The sequence below is a fragment of the Chelonia mydas genome, chromosome 12 (assembly GCF_015237465.2).
Source record: "Chelonia mydas isolate rCheMyd1 chromosome 12, rCheMyd1.pri.v2, whole genome shotgun sequence".
Taxonomy (NCBI): domain Eukaryota; kingdom Metazoa; phylum Chordata; order Testudines; family Cheloniidae; genus Chelonia; species Chelonia mydas.
In genome coordinates, this window is record NC_051252.2 from 6,793,974 (window position 1) to 6,812,716 (window position 18,743).

The window sequence follows — 18,743 nt, forward strand, 5'->3', positions numbered from 1 at the left end:
GGGACTCAGGAGATTAACTGTAAGCTCCTCGGGTGGGGACTGTAGTACAGCACCTAACCCAATGGGGCCCAGATCTCACTTGGGCTCTCTAGGAGCTGCCTGGAATAGAGAGAATAGTTAATGATCTGGGTTCGGTCCCTGGCTCTGATGCAGACTCATTTAATCGCTCCGTGCCTCAGTTTCCCCTCTGTAAAATGGGGCGGGATAACACCTCTTCCTTTCTGTCTAGACGGAGAGCTCGTGGGGGCAGGGATTGGCTCAGTCTGTATTGTACTGTACAGGGCCTGGCCCCACAGGGCCCCCACCCTAGAATCCCGCCGAGGAGAGGCAGCTCCCCCAGGAAGGGGGCGGAAAGGGGCGGGGTCAGGCTGGAGCCCACCCTTTGCATGGAGCTGGGGGCGCCCCCGAGCCCGCTGGAGCCGGGGAAGTGTGGGCTGCCCCTCTCCTCGGAGGAATACGGCGGCGGAGGGGCCGGGCTGGGCTGTGCCCGGGACCGAGCGGAGCCCGCGGGGAAGCCGGGGCCAGGGCGCAGCGCTCGGCCCATAGCGCCGCCGCCCCAGCTCCCCGCCCCAGCCCCGGGCGGCGCGGCCCGGCCACGGGCGTCCATGGAGCCGGGGCGCAGCGGGCTCGGGAGACGGGCCGCCGGGAGCGCCGGGGCCGGGCAGGTAGGAGCCGCCGCCGCCGCGCTGGGGGGCACCGAGCCCGCAGGAGCCGGGCGCTCGGGAGTCCCCGGGGGAGAGCCAAGGATGGGACCCGCATCACGGCACCCCCTGGGGTACCCAGCGACCCTGCCCCTGGGGGTACCCACCACCCTTACCCCTGCTATAGGGACCCGCATCAGGGCACCCCCTGGGGGTACCCACCGCCCTTACCCCTGCTATAGGGACCCGCATCAGGGCACCCCCTGGGGGTACCCACCACCCTTACCCCTGCTATAGGGGACCCACATGAGGGCACCCCCTGGGGTACCCAGCGACCCTGCCCCTGGGGGTACCCACCACCCTTACCCCTGCTATAGGGACCCGCATCAGGGCACCCCCTGGGGGTACCCACCACCCTTACCCCTGCTATAGGGACCCGCATCAGGGCACCCCCTGGGGTACCCACCGCCCTTACCCCTGCTATAGGGGACCCGCATCAGGGCACCCCCTGGGGGTACCCACCGCCCTTACCCCTGCTATAGGGACCCGCATCAGGGCACCCCCTGGGGGTACCCACCGCCCCTGCTATAGCGGACCCACATCAGGGCACCTCCTGGGGTAGCCATGTCCCCTTCCTCTGCTATAGGGGACCCGCATCAGGGCACCCCCTGGGGGTACCCACCGCCCTTACCCCTGCTATAGGGGACCCTCATCAGGGCACCCCCTGGGGGTACCCACCGCCCTTACCCCTGCTATAGGGGACCCGCATCAGGGCACCCCCTGGGGGTACCCACCGCCCTTACCCCTGCTATAGGAATCCGCATCAGGGCACTCCCTGGGGTACCCATTGACCCTGCTATAGGGAACCGCATCAGGGCACTCCCTGGGGTACCCACCGCCCCTGCTATAGCGGACCCGCATCAGGACACCTCCTGGGGTAGCCATGTCCCCTTCCCCTGCTATAGGGGACCCGCATCAGGGCACCCCCTTGGGTACCACTGCCATTACCCCTGCTATAGAGACCCGGATCAGGGCAGCCCCTGGGGAACGCACCACCCTTACCCCTGCTATAGGGGACCTGCATCAGGGCACCCCCTGGGGTACCCACTGCCCCTGCTATAGGGACCCCCAACAGGGCACCCCCTGGGGTACCCACTGCCCCATCCCCTGCTATAGGGGACCCGCATCAGGATGCTCTTTTCCATCCCAACAGCCGGGTGTAGAGGCCATGGGGCTGTTTCTTTTTAAAGGAGCCCAGAGCTGGAGGAGCAGTCCTGAACACCCCTTCTAGTGGCCCCCCCGGACCTTTCCCCTCTGTCTAACACCCAGGGCCTGACAAGGTTCTCTCCTCCTTAGGGGTCTGCCGTCTCACACCAGGGGGTTGGCCTGTCTCCTCTTTCTAAAGTAGCCCCAGGAAAGAAACCCCTCTCTCTGGGGAGCTCTGTATTTCACGCCTCGCTAAAGCTTTCCTGGGTTGGAGCAGTCCTTCCACCCCAACTCCAGAGTGGTGGGAAAAGTTCCTCCAGAACGGTGCTCCAGATGGGGGGATTCCTCTGTGACCCCTTGGCGATGCCATCACTGATTGGTTCCTAATTCACGTAGCCCACCGTCCGATTCCCTCCTGTTTTGCTGTGTGTCAGAGAGGATCTTTTCGGGTGCCAAGTTGATTGGGCGCCTGCTTTTGTGCTGTGCTCAGTGGAGCCAGGCCAGGAGCCTGAATCTCTTCACCTCCCCCGATCTCAGCAAAGACCAGCCAGCCCAGAGAGGGACCAGGTGAGGAGAGTGGCAGTGATGCTCTGTCTCTCCATAGCACCGTCCATCCTAGGCTCTCAAAGCACTTCGGACTCGGGAATGAATTCGGACGCGCAACACCTCTGGGTGGTATTATCCCCATTGTGCAAACAGAGAAACCGAGGCACAGAGAAGTTAGTGATTTGCCCAAGGTCGCAAAGTGAGTCAGAGCCTGTGAATGGGCAGGAAGGAATCGGGCAGAATTTGATCTGTGCTTTTCCTGGGGGCAGTGACCCAGCCGGGGGATGAAGGCGCATTTCCCAGGACCTCTGGGAGCCTGCATTGCAACTTTCCCCATGGCTGCGGACGTGTGAGCTGCGTCCCACCTGGGGTTGTTCCATCTGGCTTGCTTGAGAGATGGGGTCCCACATCACAGAGAGCTGCATGGTCACAGACTGAGCCCCCCCCAGGGCATGCACTTAAGGAACCTGTAACTCCCCTTGTACCGCCCCCGCCCTCCATCACACCCTGATAAGATCACGTTGCTTTAGGATGTGACTCTGCAGTGGAGACAATAAGGGTGTGGTCAGCGCATAGTTTTCACAAACCCTCCTGAAGGTCCCTGGCTGGTGATAGGACAGAACCCGCGGCGCAGACAGCTGGATGTGTGGCTTTTACTTTCCTAGGGCAGGAGAAACCCTGATAAGATCAATGTGCTGGGCGTAGGGGGCCCACAGCAGAGACAGCGGGAGCCCTGCCTAGCCATTTCCAAAGGCCTCTGATAAGATAAGATCACCCTGCTGCGAGCTCTTTTCTCTCCCAAGGTTATTTGTTAACCTGCTGGATTCCTTGGCAGTAGTGTTTGTTTAGAAAACAATCCACCCAGGAAGAGCCTGGGTACAGGATTCTCTGGGGGCTGGTGAGGAACCTAGCCCTACTGCATGGGGCCAGTGTTCGGTCTAGGCTGGGAGCCTGTCTCTGAAGGTGTCAGAACCCTGCAGTGGCCATGACCCGTAGGCTCCTTCCTAAGCTCCATCAGTTAGTGGCTGGAAGGCAGGTGATGGGGAAAGATCCCACTATCTGCCGTCTGATACCTCTCCAGGGTTAGGATGGTGAAGGGAGTGCTTGCTGCTTCTAACAACAGCCCCTTGTGTCTCTTCCAAGGACACCCCTGTCAGCAGAGGGGGGATGTCTTGGGGGTGACCCACCAGATGGCTGCAGCTGCTAGAATGGAGGCTTTAGAGAGAGTGCTTGAGATTCTGCCACAGTGTAGGCTGACCCGGGCTGGAGGCCTGTAAGAGACTAACCCCGTGAAACATAGAGACAGGAGAGACCCATTATTGTCCAGTTCTCCAGTACAGGATTGTTCTCTGTGGGAGAGTCCTTAGTGCTTTGTGGTGTCTAGCTTTACAAATCCTCTGTACCAGGGCCACCATCCCTCCCATGGCAGACTGCCGCCCGGGCTCGTTGCAGCCCGCGACCCAGGATTCGTCCTGATGGCCGGCTGCATTTGCCCTTCCTGCATGGAAGAAGAGAAGTTTTCGATCCCCTGGCCTGACCACGCCCTCTCTCCAGACCACCTCTGGAATTCCAGAGCAGGCAGAATGTTCTGGAAATTCGAGAGCTCCTCGCTGAGCGATTTCCATAGAACCTAGTTAGCTTGATCCCCATTGAATCCAACCGTGTTCAGTGAGGGTTCATAATTCCATCCTCTGAGCCCCAGTCACGCCCCGGGCATCACACTAGATAATTCCCCCTCCTCTTCTCAAACCCTAGGCTTGAGTGGAAGCGTAGGAAGGCTAAGACCCAGAGGCCTGCTAAATGGAGACTTTGTAGGCAAGCAGGAACCGCGTTGTCCTCCTCACAGTCCTGATGCTTTGGTCTCCAAAGGGGTTCTGGCTCTTGGAGGTGTTCCACACAATGCCCATCTTTGGTACAGAGAGGCCCAGGGGACTGTTAGCTCACTGTATTGAGCTGTCCATGCAAGGAGTCCAACCAAGCTGAGGTATATGGGCACCGTCGAAATTCTGCGCTCGTTGCCTGTAACAAAACCTGCTGCACATCGGTGAAGTGTGAGCTACACAACCGGAGAAGTTGACTCTGGAGTCATAGAGTTTAAGGCCAGACTGGACAACCAGATCTTCCAGGCTGACCTCCTGTACATCACAGGCCACCAGTCCCCGCATGCCAAACCCAACGACCAGCAAATGAGCCAGCTTCGGGTGGGAGGCTCCTGTTTCCCACGTCCCAGTTGGACAGGCTCTTTTCCTGGTTTGGCGACACCCTGCCTAATCGTTTCGTCAAATTCCCCCCAGTTCCCTCTTACTCCATGAACAAGCTGTAGGGGGAAAATACCCCCTTCCCTATACCCCCTGCATCAGCAGCATTGTGATGGTGTCCTGTGCAACAAGGGGAAATCACTTGTGTGTCGGGCCAGGGGACAATGCCTGGGGACTGCTGTACCCTCCCGTTCTGGGTGTTCTCGACATCAGTAGCCGGTTACAAGTCACCCAGGTGTAGAAGACAGGAGCAGGGCCCTGCCAGAAGATGTTTACAATCTAAAGCCCGCACTGGCAGGTGTTGCTCTCACGAGCGCGGACTGGCTGCGTGTGCGCCGTGGGCGTTAAGGTCTTGCTTTTTGGAAGCCACTGGTCTCCATTGGGAGAGGTTCCGCTGCGCGGGTTTTCCCTCTGAGTTGTCGCTCGCGTGCTCCTTCTGCTGTTGTAACTCCAGTTCTGCGCTTGTGTAAGTCTGGGGCCGAACCCTCCCGGCTGCACGCGAGCAGGAGCAGGCCCTAACCGGGAGCTGTGAAATCAAGGGGCTGATGGATTTGCCTGCACGCCGGTATAGGGGGCCCGACAAGTGCTCTGCAAAATTCCCTTACACAGCTCTGCCAGTGCCCCTCAATCCTGCCCTGCAGCCCCCCTGCTATCCCAGCCCTGGGGCCTCCCCCAGGTCTGCCAGTGCTCCTCAATCCTGACCTGCAGCCCCCCTGCTATCCCAGCCCCGGGGCCTCCCCCAGGTCTGCCAGTGCCCCTCAATCCTGCCTTGCAGGCCCCTTGCTATCCCAGCGCCAGGCTTCCCTCCCTTACCCCTGCAGATGCCCCTCAGTTCCGCCCGGGGCCCCACACAGTGCCCTCTGCTCTCGCACAGCTGGATCTCACATGCTGAGCACCTGTCGGGTGGTTTAATGCTTTGCACAGATAGGGAGTGGATGAGATTCAGAAGCTTGGTTTCTCTGAGGCCCCCCAGACCACAGGTTGTGATGAGAGGCGTTCGCCAGCCACGCTAGCCCGACCTCTAGAGCTTAGGGGTGCTGTACTCTCCATTTCCCAGCCGATCGTCCCCCCTTTCCCTCAGATACGGCGTCCTCGTGTTCTCTGCCTCGCCGTCTGCACAGCCCCTCCACACCTGCCTCTCTTCTGGCTGCCCCGAGCTCAGACCGGTCCCCGGCTGCTCCAGCTGCTGCGGCAGTGGGTGAGATAGCTTCCTATCTCAGCGCAGCCCTGGCCCGGTGGAGTCGGCCCCCTTGCTCAGCCCCTGCTCTGGCTCCTTGCATCCTGAGCTGAGATTGCGGTTCGGCTTTTCCGGCTCCCCTCCCTTCAGAGCAGCGGCTGCCGGGGATGCTGGGGCTTGCGGGAGAATGAATCCGGACAGGTGGCCTCACTCTGCCTTCCCAGCTCCCCTGCTGTTCTCATGATGACCTGGTTTTGCGGTGGGAAGCTATTCCATGTCTTCCTGTCCAGCGCTGGGAGGGGCAGCTTTTCGGTGTCTCAGCTGTGCTCATTGCTGGGGGGGCGCTTCCAGAGGAGAGGCTGCTGGCCACGTTGTTCATCCCTCTCCTTCGCCTGCTGCTGGATGATGACATGTGCCCCTAGGGAAAGAGAGGGCGGTCGCGTGCAGTGTCAGGGCCAAAATGCAGGGGCCTCGCTGGGCAGAGATGTCAAGGCCAACTTCTAGCAGGGGAATAGACATGACTAAGGCTGTTTGAATCCTGATCCAGAGCCCGGGAAGGAAATCCAGCTAGCGGGCTCCCCTCTGAGCTTTGTCTCCTGCTCCTCTCTGGGTGGAGTGAGAGAGGTTTGTACTGAGCCGCTCCCCACCCCTGCCGCCCCCTCTAGAGTCTCCCCTCACCTCCCAATGCAGATGAGCACCTGCCTGGGGTGGGTGGCAGGATTCTGAGGACCTGAGAGCCTGGACCAGCCTCTTCAGTGCCCTGCCGTGGGTCAGTGAGAGTGAACATGGATGCACGGTGCTTGGTACGGTAGCACCGTGTCCAGGGAGCTTTCGGTCCGCCCTGTCCATGTGCAGCTGGGCCCAGTGCACGTTCAGGAAGCAACAGACATGGCCAAGCCGTATCTGTTCTGGGGCTCCTCATTTGTCCCATCGACTCCTTCCCCTGCTATAGATCATTCTGTATTGCACGGCTCCCAGCGCTGTGGCCAGATCCAGTTCAAAGGTGCTGAGCAGTGGGGTTCCCACCCCTTCCCTTTCAGAGTCTGGGGTCCTGTTAGAAAGCCAGGCATGCTGGGAGAGCTGGTTGCAACCCGGAAATGCCCAATGTAGCTAAACCAGATGGGTGTAGAAGTGCAGCCCAGGGCTGCCGCACGATTTGGTTGTATGGGGCTGCACAGTCCAGATGCTGCTGTTGGTTCACAAGTTGTCCAGGCACTGCTGTGTTATAAAGGAGGCCCCTGTGGGCCGTTACTGGGCTCCCCGACATGGTAATTGTTATAGGGTGAAGGCCGAGTAGATCGCTTTCCCGGACATTAAGCTTTTTCTCCCTGTTAATTTCACCTTGTTAACGCTGCTGCTCAAATCCCCTAATGCTCCTTCCAGCCCCCTCGCTGCAAGAGCAACCCACAGTTTTAAAGTCCTCGCTCCACTACAATCAAAACCAGTTGAGGATTCTCGCCTCTGACCTGGTTCCAACCAACTTGGGTGAGTTGGGTCCACATAGCCAGGGGTGGATTAGGGTTTTGTGGGCCCTTGGCCAGAGCAAGTGTGGGCCCCTCCCCACCTCTTCTGCCTGCATTCTCCCCCCCCACCACCCCAGGTTCCCACCTTCTGTGCTCCAGCGGGCTTCCCCCTTTCCACCTGCCCCCTCCGGGGCAAGCCTCCGCTCCCAGTCAGGAATGCATTTTTCTGGGGCCCCATTGGCCCAGTGGCTAATCCGCCACGGCACATAGCAGCTGTGTTTTACAACACAACTGTGTATCTGTCTAGAGCGTGTATCCTCCGCTACCACGCTTCCTCTTTGTAGCCATGCATCCTGGGAAAATCAGGGCAGCTACCCCACGGCGTCCTAGCAATGGGGAGAACGCCTGGAAGATGTACACACATGGCACCAGCAACATGGGACGTTTTGCCACAGGGAGGTCTGAGAAGAGGGAGGAATGGCCTGCTCAGATATTCAGGCACCATTACTGTCATGTCAGTAGTGTTGGGCTTCCAGAGTTCTCCAAGTGAGAGGCAGGCTGCCCTAGCGGATAGAGCGCGGGATCTGGGCTTGGGGGATCTGGGTTCTAGTCTTGTCTCTGCAACTGGCCTGCTGGGTGACCGTGGGCAGGTCACACTATAGCTCTGTGCCTCAGTTTCCCCGTCTGTAAAATGGGGATAATGATACTGACCTATAGAAAAGCTTGATATTGTTATCCCTAGTGTCATTTTGCAGCATAGATATTGTCCTGAACCAATAAACAGGAATCATGTGCCAGCCGCCAGCAGTGAAGACAGGTTGTTACCAGCTGTGGTAGTGAACTGAGCATGAGCCACGTGGTTTGCAGATACCCACTGCATCGCTGGCGGGTCGCACGCTCTGGTCCCAGATAGGGCCCAGGCTTCTCCCCCTTTGGTCGAGATCAGCTTTGGAATTCTCTTGCCATGGACCCTGGGACGGAGACACAAGCCACAGCGCCTCCGCCACGCAAAGCTGGGCCGGCAGTGTTTGGCTTCTGAGTAATTCTGTTGGTTTTTGTGATGGCTTTGAATTGCGTGAATTATTTAACGTGCAGACTCCGTGACTTGCTGGGAGAGGCTCCGGCTGGGCTGGCGCAGGCAGGGTGGTGTGTGCGGTAGATGGCGGTTGCCTTTAGGAAGAAAGCGAGATGCTCGCTGCCTTCTTAGGAGCGTCCGAAGGCCACGGCCTTAGGTAGACTGGCCGCAGGACTTGATAGCTCAGATACCACGGTGATGGGCACAGTATACAATCCTTGAGAGATAAGGTGGGGGAGGTGATATCTTTTATTGGACCAACTTCTGTGGGTGAGCGAGACAAGCTTTTGAGCTTACACAGAGCTCTTCTTCAGGACTGGGATATCGTTGCTGTCTCCTGGCTACTTGGGGGCCCACAGGAAATGAGTTGGGTGCCTGAGTGTCATTGTTCCCTTTTGGCTTTGTGGAGTGTGCGGGGAGCCCGGCACCTGTCGGGGCCGGCCTCTCGGGAATGAACATCGACACCCCGGCGCTCCGCCATCACGGCTGGTGTCTTTGCTCTCAGCAGCAGCACTGGGCAGAGTGAATGCCCCCGGGGAAGCTGGCACTGCCCGGCGCCTTTCTCGGGCGCGGAGGCCTCTTGTCTCTAGGGCTGTTGGATCTGGTGCCTGTTCACCAGCGCTGGGTGTCCTCAGCAAACCCACCCGGCGCTGCGAGTACTTTATGCAGAGCACATGGTGAAAACCACACGTGGCCTTACGCTGTCGGAGCGCTGTGGCCACAGATTCGCAGACGCTGACTTGGAAGATAATTGCTTACAACCCTCTAAGACATGTAGGGGACGGCATGTTTCATAACAGCAGAACGCCCTTCAGAGGCAGGAAAACGAGCCCTGTTTCCTTGTCTCTGTAGTTTTTCCCCCCTCCCCTTCATCCCAGGTGAGCCCCACGGATTTATTATGGTAGGGTTAGTCATGAACCGGGAGATGCATGCATTAGTTTGTTGTTGTAGGAGTGCTCTTCCACCGTGAGCTGCATCAGAGGTTTCTGACGGTCAGGTTGGTCGTAGGCTCCGTGTACTGGTTTGTTATTGTAGGGTTGTACATAAGGACAGAGTGCCACACACTGGTTTGTAGGGATGCTCAGATGGGCTGCTGCACACCCTCGTTTGTTGCTGTAGGGTTGGTCATAAATGCTGAGCTGCGTTCAGTGGTTTGCTTCTGTTTGCCTGTTCCAGGAAATTGTCGTGGAAGCCTTTGTCTTGGGGATATAAGGCAGCTAGGGAATTACAACAGGTGTAAGGAAAAAAGGGGAAATTGATGGTACGTTTCCCCCCCCCCTCCTTTGTCAGTGCCCCTTTAAAAAACAAACAAAAACTACCCACGGCTTTTTAAATGCAAGAGAAATGTGTTTTGCAGACAGGATTGTGCTGGGATAAAACAGAGTCTGTTTCACAAGATAACAGGGCCTCTTGCAACAACAATCCAGGATTGGGCTAAAGAAGGATTCACCCCTTCCTCATCCGAGCCCGCTCCTCTTGCCAAAAGCTGTATAGGTTCTGGTCAGATAAGTGTCCAGGTGGTCAGGGGCTTCCCAGAGTTCTCGGAGGCTCTTAACACTGCAGATTTCCTGTTGAGATGCTTCTGAACCACAGAGTTTAGGTCTGGATCTAAACGTCCCTGAAGCCTGAGAGCTTTAGATCCAGCGCGCCGGTGTGGGAATGGGCAGCTGCACACTTCTTGTCTTAAATGGTTTCCTTTGTTCGATTAAGGAACAACAATGCAAAGAAAGAACAAAAGTAAAGTCTCCGTCAGAAAGAGCGTGGTGTGTGCCTCCCCACTGGAACAGGCTGCAGCAGCAGCTCTGAGAGCAATATGGCTGCTGCCTCTGCAAGTAGGTGAATTTCTTAGAAATGTAAAAGTGCAGGAGGCAGAAAACAGACATCGCCATTTCCAGTGTACGCAGCCCACTGAGCACGCTGCTGAGTATCTGATGCTGCCTGCTTGCAGCTGGGTTGGAAAAAAGAGAGAGAAAAACCGTTCTTATGGGATAACAGCCGTTTCACTTCCGGCGCTAGCCAAAATCAGGTAGCGCAACAGTGGAAAAATGGTTTAAAATGCAAGTTAAGAAGGTTTGGGATGAGTAATTTTGGGCTGGTCCTTATTCTACCCCGGCCAGTTTGCCCATCCCTATGATTGCTGCACAAAATAATGATGTAACACTGAAGGTTTATCTGTGAAACATTTCTACTGTGTTTTCTTAGAGGGCATCTCAAATGCCAGGTGTTCCTGATCAAGCGAGCTGGGTGGCAGAGGCTTGATGAGCTGGGATTTGTTCTCCCGGATCTAAGTTTCCCTTTTTAAAAAGTCTCAAATCCCTCGTGATTGCAAAGAGCTTTCAAAGTGGGACCAGAGTGAGAGTGCTGTAGCGATATCTGCCTTGGGCAGCCTGAACTTTCCCATTCATCTGAATGAGATGATGAGCAGGGGGTTGGACTAGATGACCTCCTGAGGTCCCTTCCAACCCTGATATCCTATGATATGCTGAGATGTTGACTCTGAAACCTAACAATGGCTGGTTAACTCTCAGCATTGTTAGCTGTTTCACTGCTGATCGAGGCATGCAGTAAAGGAAACAGTCTCACAAATTAGGGAGCCTGCTGTGAGTGGAGTCTAGTTTGAGTGTCCAGGGTGTGGAACTTGGTCTGTAGCTTGGGAGAGTACCACAACGTTTCTTTCCAATTCAGTCCCTGACTTTCCCTCTCCCCCAGAGGTAGCATATCGGTGTCAGGCTTCAGAAGAGAGAGAAAAGGCAAAAAACGGGGGAGGCAATGAAAGAAAAGGGAGAGGGCAATGTCGGAGCAGGGAGGGTTGCAATTCAGTGGTGTTAAGGGGCCAGTGAGACAGGCTAGGCTGTTGAGGGACAACAGAGAGGTGGATGGTTGGACAGGAAGAAGATGTGCGGAGATGGATGGGTGGACAGATGCTCCAGGTGGAAATCTGCAGAACCGCACTTGAGCTCTTTGCCTTTCCACTCTCATTGCTTGAATGTGCCAAGCAGGCCGTCCCATCTGTTCCTCATTAGGAACGCGAGGCCTCGGAGAGATTAATTTATGCTGTGCTGCTGTCAGCTCTGGCAGAGAGAAACTCGTGGCACAGACGTTGGTGTCCCTGTCCCACCCTCGCCTTGCCAGTCTACCTGGCGCCCGGAACCCTGCCGTGGTGTTAAAAGCTCTGATGATTCATGCCTGATGCCAAGAACTCCTCCCTGGTGCTGTTCTCCCCCTCCTGGAAACCAGGATCTGCACCCTTGCGCTGGGAGCCCGATTCTGATTCACTAAAGCGGCTCTGGCGCCAGGAAATCCACCCAGCTGCTGGTAACTCCACCTTGGCACCAATAACCCAGCCAGCCTGGAGCTAGCACTACCATGTTGGCATCGGTTCCGCGCCCCGAGGCCGGTAACGTGATCCTGCTCCGTGCCGTTACGCCACCCTGGCACTAGATATGCGTGGCGCAGGGCTCCCCAGCGGGGCGTGTCTATGACGCATGGGGAGCTCTGAGCAGCAAACCTCAACGACCGGCGTCCCTCCCTGAGAACAGACCCCCCCCCCCCCCCCCCCCCGCCCGCAGGGCCACGTTATGATCACTTTACAAACGCAAGCAGCCCCTTTGGCTCTGCGGGGACTGCTGGCGTGTCAGCTGATTGCAGCTTGGCCCTGTGTGTGCACGAGATCCCTGAGGGCTGGTAACATAGCAGTGGCCCGTAGCCACCCTGGCACTGGCCTGGCAGCACTGGATAGAAGCGAGCGCCTCTCGGTGGGGAGAGCCAGGAACTGTGCAGTGCCATCGGGCCATGTGCTGGCATCTTCCTCCCGTCTCTGGCCATGGGATTCTGGCACTGTCTGCTTTCTCCTGGGGTTGGTAATCCGGTCATGGTGCCAGCCCCCCCGTGCTGGCACCCATAACTCCGCCTCAGGGCAGCGAACCGTATGTCGGACGCTCCACTGCAGTGTCGGCAATTCTTTTGCATGGGAGTTCCTAGCGCTGACCCTTTGTGGCCATGAAAGACCCCGCAACGCGTTTCCCAAAAGCTGGGGCATTAGCTCCAGCATCCTGGTCCTATTCCAAACAGTGTAATTCTCTTGTGCTTGCGTAAGTCCCCCCCGCCCCCAGTCAATGCGGTGTCATTCTGCGCTTCCTGTCCTAAACTGTCGTGTGCAGCCTACGGGCCAGGCTACAATACAAAATCATCCGGGTCACTGGACCTGGCTACATCCTGCTTGTGTCCTGACACAATTCCAATATTGTTGTGCCTTGTCGTGTCGATGGGACCTAAACCCCATTTCTGCTGCAACCCTCCTGCAGGACAGGGCACTGACGTGGGAGCAGATCTGCTTGGGTTGGTATCTAAGAAATGTCTCTCATTTTTGAGAGCTGTCGCTCATTTTAATCCTAAAATGGCCTACATTCCCCGCTCTCGGAGAATTATTTGACAGAAATAAAGATTGAGGCTAAAGGAGGGAAGCCCACATAGTTTAAGTTTCCTACATACACAGTGTTTAGGTGCTTGTCATTTTGGGTGTTCATCAGGCATGGCTTTCCATAGGGGCCGTGGCAGGCTGAGAGGCATGCTTAGGTCCCGTCCGTGTTATGTGGTGGAACAGTGTTTCAGACACGACACCGTTGACTTGGTTGCTCTTGCCACGTAGACAGGCCTTTTCTGTATGCTGTCAGACAGGTTCCACCCCAGCAGTGGCTGCATTTCGATGCATGAAAAGGTATACAAGTGGTGCGCAGGTATATTTTAAAAAAAAAGATCCATCAGAGAGGAGCAAGCGACTCACTGTTTTGGGGGCTTGATCCCCTGTTTGTCAGAAGCGTCCAGGCTTGATCGGCTGCTAGGTCACTATGTAACGTGTGCCATCGCTTTCCTGGCTCCTGGGGTCAGTGGTAGATGGATTGATTTGCGGTACAGCTGGCTTCTTCAGTTGGTTGGAGTGTTTTGGGATCGTTGGAGACGAAAAGGGCTGTAGATCTGTGAGATGATGTCATTATTTAGTAGCTCAAGCCGCCTGCTTTGATTTGCCTCTGTAGTGCATTAAAGCTCTGGAGAGCCTTCATGGGCGATGATTTCTCCAGGGCCTGCTGCAGCCCCGGTTACATCCCTGCTGTGAACTCTCATCCCCGCACACCTGACTTGGTTCCCCTCTTGGAGCCACAGCAGATTCACAGGCATGGAGAAAGTTGTTCCTTGTGCATCTCGAGAAAGAATCGAGGGGTTAACCACTGGACTGTTCCATTTCTCCTCTTCTGTATGATGCACCTTGGTTTTTCCCGAATGGTTCAGCCAGAAAGAGAAAAGTGGGCAGGCCGGGAGGGGGGAACCAAGGGGAAGATGTCACTATCTCTAATCTATCTGTCATTTTTATTTTACAGCCAGTACCGGGAAGGAGGAGAGCATGAGGGCTGCTAGAACAATGCTGAGGAGGACCCCGACCCGGACCCCGGGGAGGATCTGAAAACAGGTGAACGCAGAAGGAGGAGCGAGGGGGGGTGGGAAAGACAGACGGAAGGAAAGCGGACGAGGGAAAAGCCTGGAGCTCCTTGGGAGTGGATCCCGGCTGCAGAGGGCTACGCCATGGCTACGAATTTTAACGACATCGTCAAACAGGGCTACGTGAAAATGAAGAGCAGGAAATTAGGGGTAAGTGGGGAGGTGGTCGCGGGGATTGTGATGCATGATTCGTTACCGTTAGCTTTGAAGGTCCTCCCCCCCCACCCCGCTTTTGAAACACCAGGGCAGCTGCAAAATGCAGAACGCCCTCCCCCACCCCCCCATCCCTCTTTTGTGTTGAGAGCATCCTCGCTCGAGAGCCTGTCTCTGGGTTATGCCCAAGCATCCTTCCCGACCGCGGCTGGCTCTGAGCACCCAGGACTCCTGTGCCGTGCGTAGGGGGCTGTACGCGGCTGCGCTGGCCGCTGTCACTGGTCATTCTGGGGACGGGTAAAGTTGCAGCTGTGGCATTTCCACGGAAAAGTCGGGGGGGAGGGAGGGAGGGGGATTGTCCTTTGAATTCAGCTGCAGCAATCTCCCTCCGAGAGACAAACTCTGCTGAATTGGGATCAGCCCAGGAGACAAGCTGTCCGTGGATAATTTTTTTGAGAAAAGCATCTGACCGCATGGGTTATTGATAGGCTAAGGGGAGAGAGGAGAGAAGATGGGTTTGCACTTGTTGCTTTCTGTGTAATTCAGTGGGAATCTGGCACTGTGGTTTGTGCTCGTGCTGTCCGGACAGGGCAGGCTGCGGCCCGGCACGGGCAGGGGCAGATTTAAAGCCACGAGGCAGGCCTAGCGGCCAAATCCAGCTAGATCCTTACACCCTGGTCGCCCCGGGCCCCTTCCGTCCGCTGGCTGCATTTGCGCATGACGTGAGCACTGGCTAGGGAATAGTTAAATCTCCCGTTGGGTCCCTCGCCTGTGCATCACCGGGGAGGTGGGTTGTGCAGCCGGAGGAGTGGGTGGGTGGAAGTCGGGGGGAGGCGTACGTGGTGCTGTACTTCTCTGTAGGGGGATGGTAGCGGGGGCTGGGATATGTTAGCAGGTCACTGATTTGGGGCCCAAAGCTGGGCGTGCTCCGCTCCCATGGATTGCAATGGGGCCTGGAGGCGATTTCCAAGGATTCGGTCCTTAGTGAGAGAACCGGGGTCGTTGGTCAGGGACTTTGGCCCCCTCTGCTTATGGGAGTCACAGCGGCAGGCAGAGGCTGCCCGAGGGAGGAGCGGGGGTGGCAGGGGCAGCTGCTGGTAGAGGAGGTTCAAGTTCTTGCTCCACCCTGCCCCTCCCCCAAAGAGCAGTTAATTTTTTCACCTGCCAGCCTGTCACGCGAGATGCAGGTGATCCCACGTGACCGGGGCTCCCAAGCTGGTTGGCTTGACCCATATTTTAAGCAGAGTTGGTGGAGAGCCGGTGTGCTTCGCATTTCAATGGAGAGGGCTCTGTACTGGGATCCGTTCTTAAAGGGGCCAAACCGCAATTGCTGAGACAAAGAAACCCCCAGCCTGGCGCGGAAGCGATGCGTGGAGCTGTGGGGCGGCGCATGGGCCTTTCCCCCCCCTGGCAAGAGGAGGTCAAACCCTGGTTCGTGGCAGGGGCCAATGGGAGATCTCAGTCTGGATGTGAAATAAACCATCACACGGGTTATTTGGCCATGAGTGGCACCTCTGCTTGGGATGGAGTCGGGTCTGGGGCAGCATGGGGGAGCAGGGCAGGATGGACAGACTCTGGTATGGGGGACCAGGGTTGCAATAGCATGGGGCGGGGGGCTGTGGGTCAGGATTGAGGGGCATCAGCAGAGCTGGGTGTTTGGGGCCAAGCACTGGAATGGAAAGGGGAGTGGTGGGTTGGGATTTCGGGGCACTGGCAGGGCTGGAATAGCAGGGCACCCACATCTCCACTCTGGTGGGTGGCAGCTGGGCCTGGCTGAGCTGTTTGAGGGCAGGGGGTGCACAGCGCCTGGGCTCGGGCCAGCTCCATCAGCACTAAATCACCCCCAGATAATGTCACCCAGCCAACCCGCCTGCAGCTGCCGTCTGTGCACATTCTTCATCCCGGCCCCAGCTGCCCTGGGTCCCGCACATGGGGCACGGGGGCTGTGGGGAGCCTGTCAAGCCTTCTGATGTTCCCCAAGCCTCCACACTGCAGCAAACCCTGGGCCCAGCCATCGGGTGCAGGTTGTTACCCCATCTGTGCTCGTGGCCCCATGCACGATCCGGAGCTCCAGCCCTCCAGCGGGACTGCCTGTGGGTCTTGCCTGGCAGGCAGCAGCCTGTGTCCACAGGAAAGGAGCAGCTTCTGCACCCTGCCGTACAGGGTGAGAGAGGAGTTTAACCTCCCCACGCGCCCTGGCATTTACTGCTGACAAGGCGGCTGGTTGCAACATGGCCTGTGGCAAACCCTCTAAGTCTCCGAGGCCAGTCGCTCACTAAGGACTTGGGGCTGATTTGAACTGGCGACTTAATGGTGAAAGGCCTTGTTTGTCATCCCCAGGGCCCTGCGCCAGCTGGGTCTCCGCCGTGCCCTGCTGACCGTTTCTGGGGCCTTGCACCGAGTGGGTGCAGCCCTCTGCCGAGCTACCAGGCCCGAGCCGCCCGGGTGCATGTGGCCGATCTGTGCCTGTGCTGGGCGTGGTAAAGTGAGAGAAAAGAGCACACAGCCCAGGTCGGGCTGGGAGGCAGCTCCAGGGGTCGAACCCAGGAATCTGCGGGTTATGGCCCAGTTTACTGTCCGCTTTGAGTACCCGGGGAAGCTGCTCTGGCAGGAATGGATGCTGGACTGCTCACATGGCCGGCCGAGAATCTACCCCGAACTGCCGGGCCTCCCTCGGGCGTGGCTTAGTGCTTTTGTAGCACCATTCCCCTGCCCTTCGCTGACATCAGGGATTCGGCCTCGCCTCTGAGATGGGTGTCTCTAGCCCCCTTGTGCAGCTGGGGAGATGGAGCCCCAGAACTGGGGGAGGGGGACAGGCCAACATTTTCCCAAAGCGGCTGCTTGAGGCATCCGGGTGGGTCCCCGGAGGCGTCTGAAACCAGTGGCCGCTCCTGGAGCTTTCCCTGCACGCTCGGGCTCTGACAGGGGCCTTGTGTACACCGGGGGCTGTCGGCAATTCTCTCCCCACTGCTCCAGCGTTTGGTGCAGCTTCAGGGGAGGGAGCCGGGGGGCAGCCGAGATGGCGAGACCCAGCTGCGGGGACGCCGTGCGTCTGAGCGGGGAGGCCAAGCGCGGCTAACGTTGCTCCCGCCTCTGGAGCGGCGCTGCTGGATGGAGGGAGAACGTCTGACTGTCTTCCAGGCCGGTGCAGCCTCAGCCTCCTTCCCGTCGTTCCTGCTCCTGGCGCCCCGCCCCTGTGTGCCAGGCTCCCCTCGCCTCATTCCAAGCCCTCCTTTAAGGGGCACGGCGAGCGTCGGCCAAGTCCTGCCACTGGCATCGGGCGCTGGAGAGAGCGCGGTTCTGAGGGGTAGGCCCGGGGCCAGCCTGGGAGAGGGCGGAGCGTCCCCCAGCCCTGTGCGGCTGACCGTGCGTGTGGCAGGGATACGTCCCCTGCCCTTGCACTGCCCCTCGTGCTAGGGCTGTTTGGTGCGAGTGCTGCCCTCTGCGGGACTGGGCCTAGCCCGGGTGGCGGTGCTGATGGGCAGAGCTGAGCGTCTGTGGCGCTCTCTTAACGCCTGGTGCCTCCTCCTCCTAAGGACACAATGCGGCCCTGGGCCTGCATTACCCTCTGGCTCTCCTGGTGGGCATTATCTGTCCCGTTACATTGTGAGCTCCTCAGGGCAGGGGCTGTCTCTCTCGTGGGGTCGTGCACAGTGCGTAGCCCATTAACGACACTGTGATGTTTTGGGGTTCAACCCAGACCAGCGGGGGGTTCTGTCCTCACCTGCCCTGCAGTTCTGGGGGCCTCTAGTGCTCTGCTGCTCTGGCTCACAGCCCGGATCCCGGCGGCCAGCATGTGAGTCACAGCCTGGCTTCCACTGCCCGGTTACTGTTTGCAGAGTGACTCCAACACCCTGCCCCTGGCCCTAGACTTACCCCAGTCCGCCTGCTTGGATCACGTCCAGCCCTCTCCTGGGACACTCACAGACGTTAGTGAGTTCGTTGCGTCTTTACGGAGTCAATACACTGCAGCTCGTTAATGTAACTGGGCTTTGACATACACCCTCAGTTCAATCCCAGCGCTGGGTTGGTTTGGATCAAAAGTAAAACAAGTTTATTTAATCCAACAGAGAGAGGATTAAGTGATGCCAAGTATAAGGAATAAAGGTAGATGGGGGTTACAAGCAAACAGAAGTCTAGCCTAATTTTGGCAATTAATTGATCTTTGACTATTAGCGGTAAATATGCCCAATGGCTTATAATGGGATGTTAGATGGGGTGGGATCTGAGTTACTACAGAGAATTCTTTCCTGGGTGTCTGGCTGGTGAATCTTGCCCACCTGCTCAGGGTTTAGCTGATCGCCATATTTGGGTTCGGGAAGGAATTTTCCTCCAGGGCAGATTGGCAGAGGCCCTGGGGGTTTTTCGCCTTCCTCTGCAGCGTGGGGCACAGCTCACTTGCTGGAGGATTCTCTGCAGCTTGAAGTCTTTAAACCATGAGTTGAGGACTTCAATAGCTCAGACGTAGGTCAGGGGTTTGTTACAGGAGTGGGTGGGTGAGATTCTGTGGCCTGCGTTGTGCAGGAGGTCAGACTAGATGATCATAATGGTCCCTTCTGACCTTAAAGTCTATGATTCTAAGTGAAAATACACTTCTAAGACACAACATAGTTTCAGAAAGAGACCATCTTTGGTGAGCAGGTTTCTCACCTACACTCAGCTCCCCGAGACATCGGCCTCTTTGGGCAAAAGAGCCAACGCTCTGTGATTTCAAGAGCTCTGGCCCCTGAA

General features: G+C 57.5%; 1 protein-coding gene across 2 annotated transcripts in view; it reads left to right on the plus strand.

The window, feature by feature from the left end:
* The first annotated feature begins 409 nt into the window (after nucleotides 1-409).
* DOK4 (docking protein 4) overlaps nucleotides 410-18,743 on the plus strand; it is a 42,866-nt gene continuing 24,532 nt past the window's right edge. For both annotated transcript variants that reach the window (XM_037877579.2, XM_037877580.2), the window contains exons 1-2: nucleotides 410-665; nucleotides 13,742-14,009. In XM_037877579.2, the coding sequence (XP_037733507.1) occupies nucleotides 13,944-14,009 (66 nt within the window). In that variant the 5' untranslated portion in view covers nucleotides 410-665; nucleotides 13,742-13,943. The remainder of the gene's footprint in view (nucleotides 666-13,741; nucleotides 14,010-18,743) is intronic.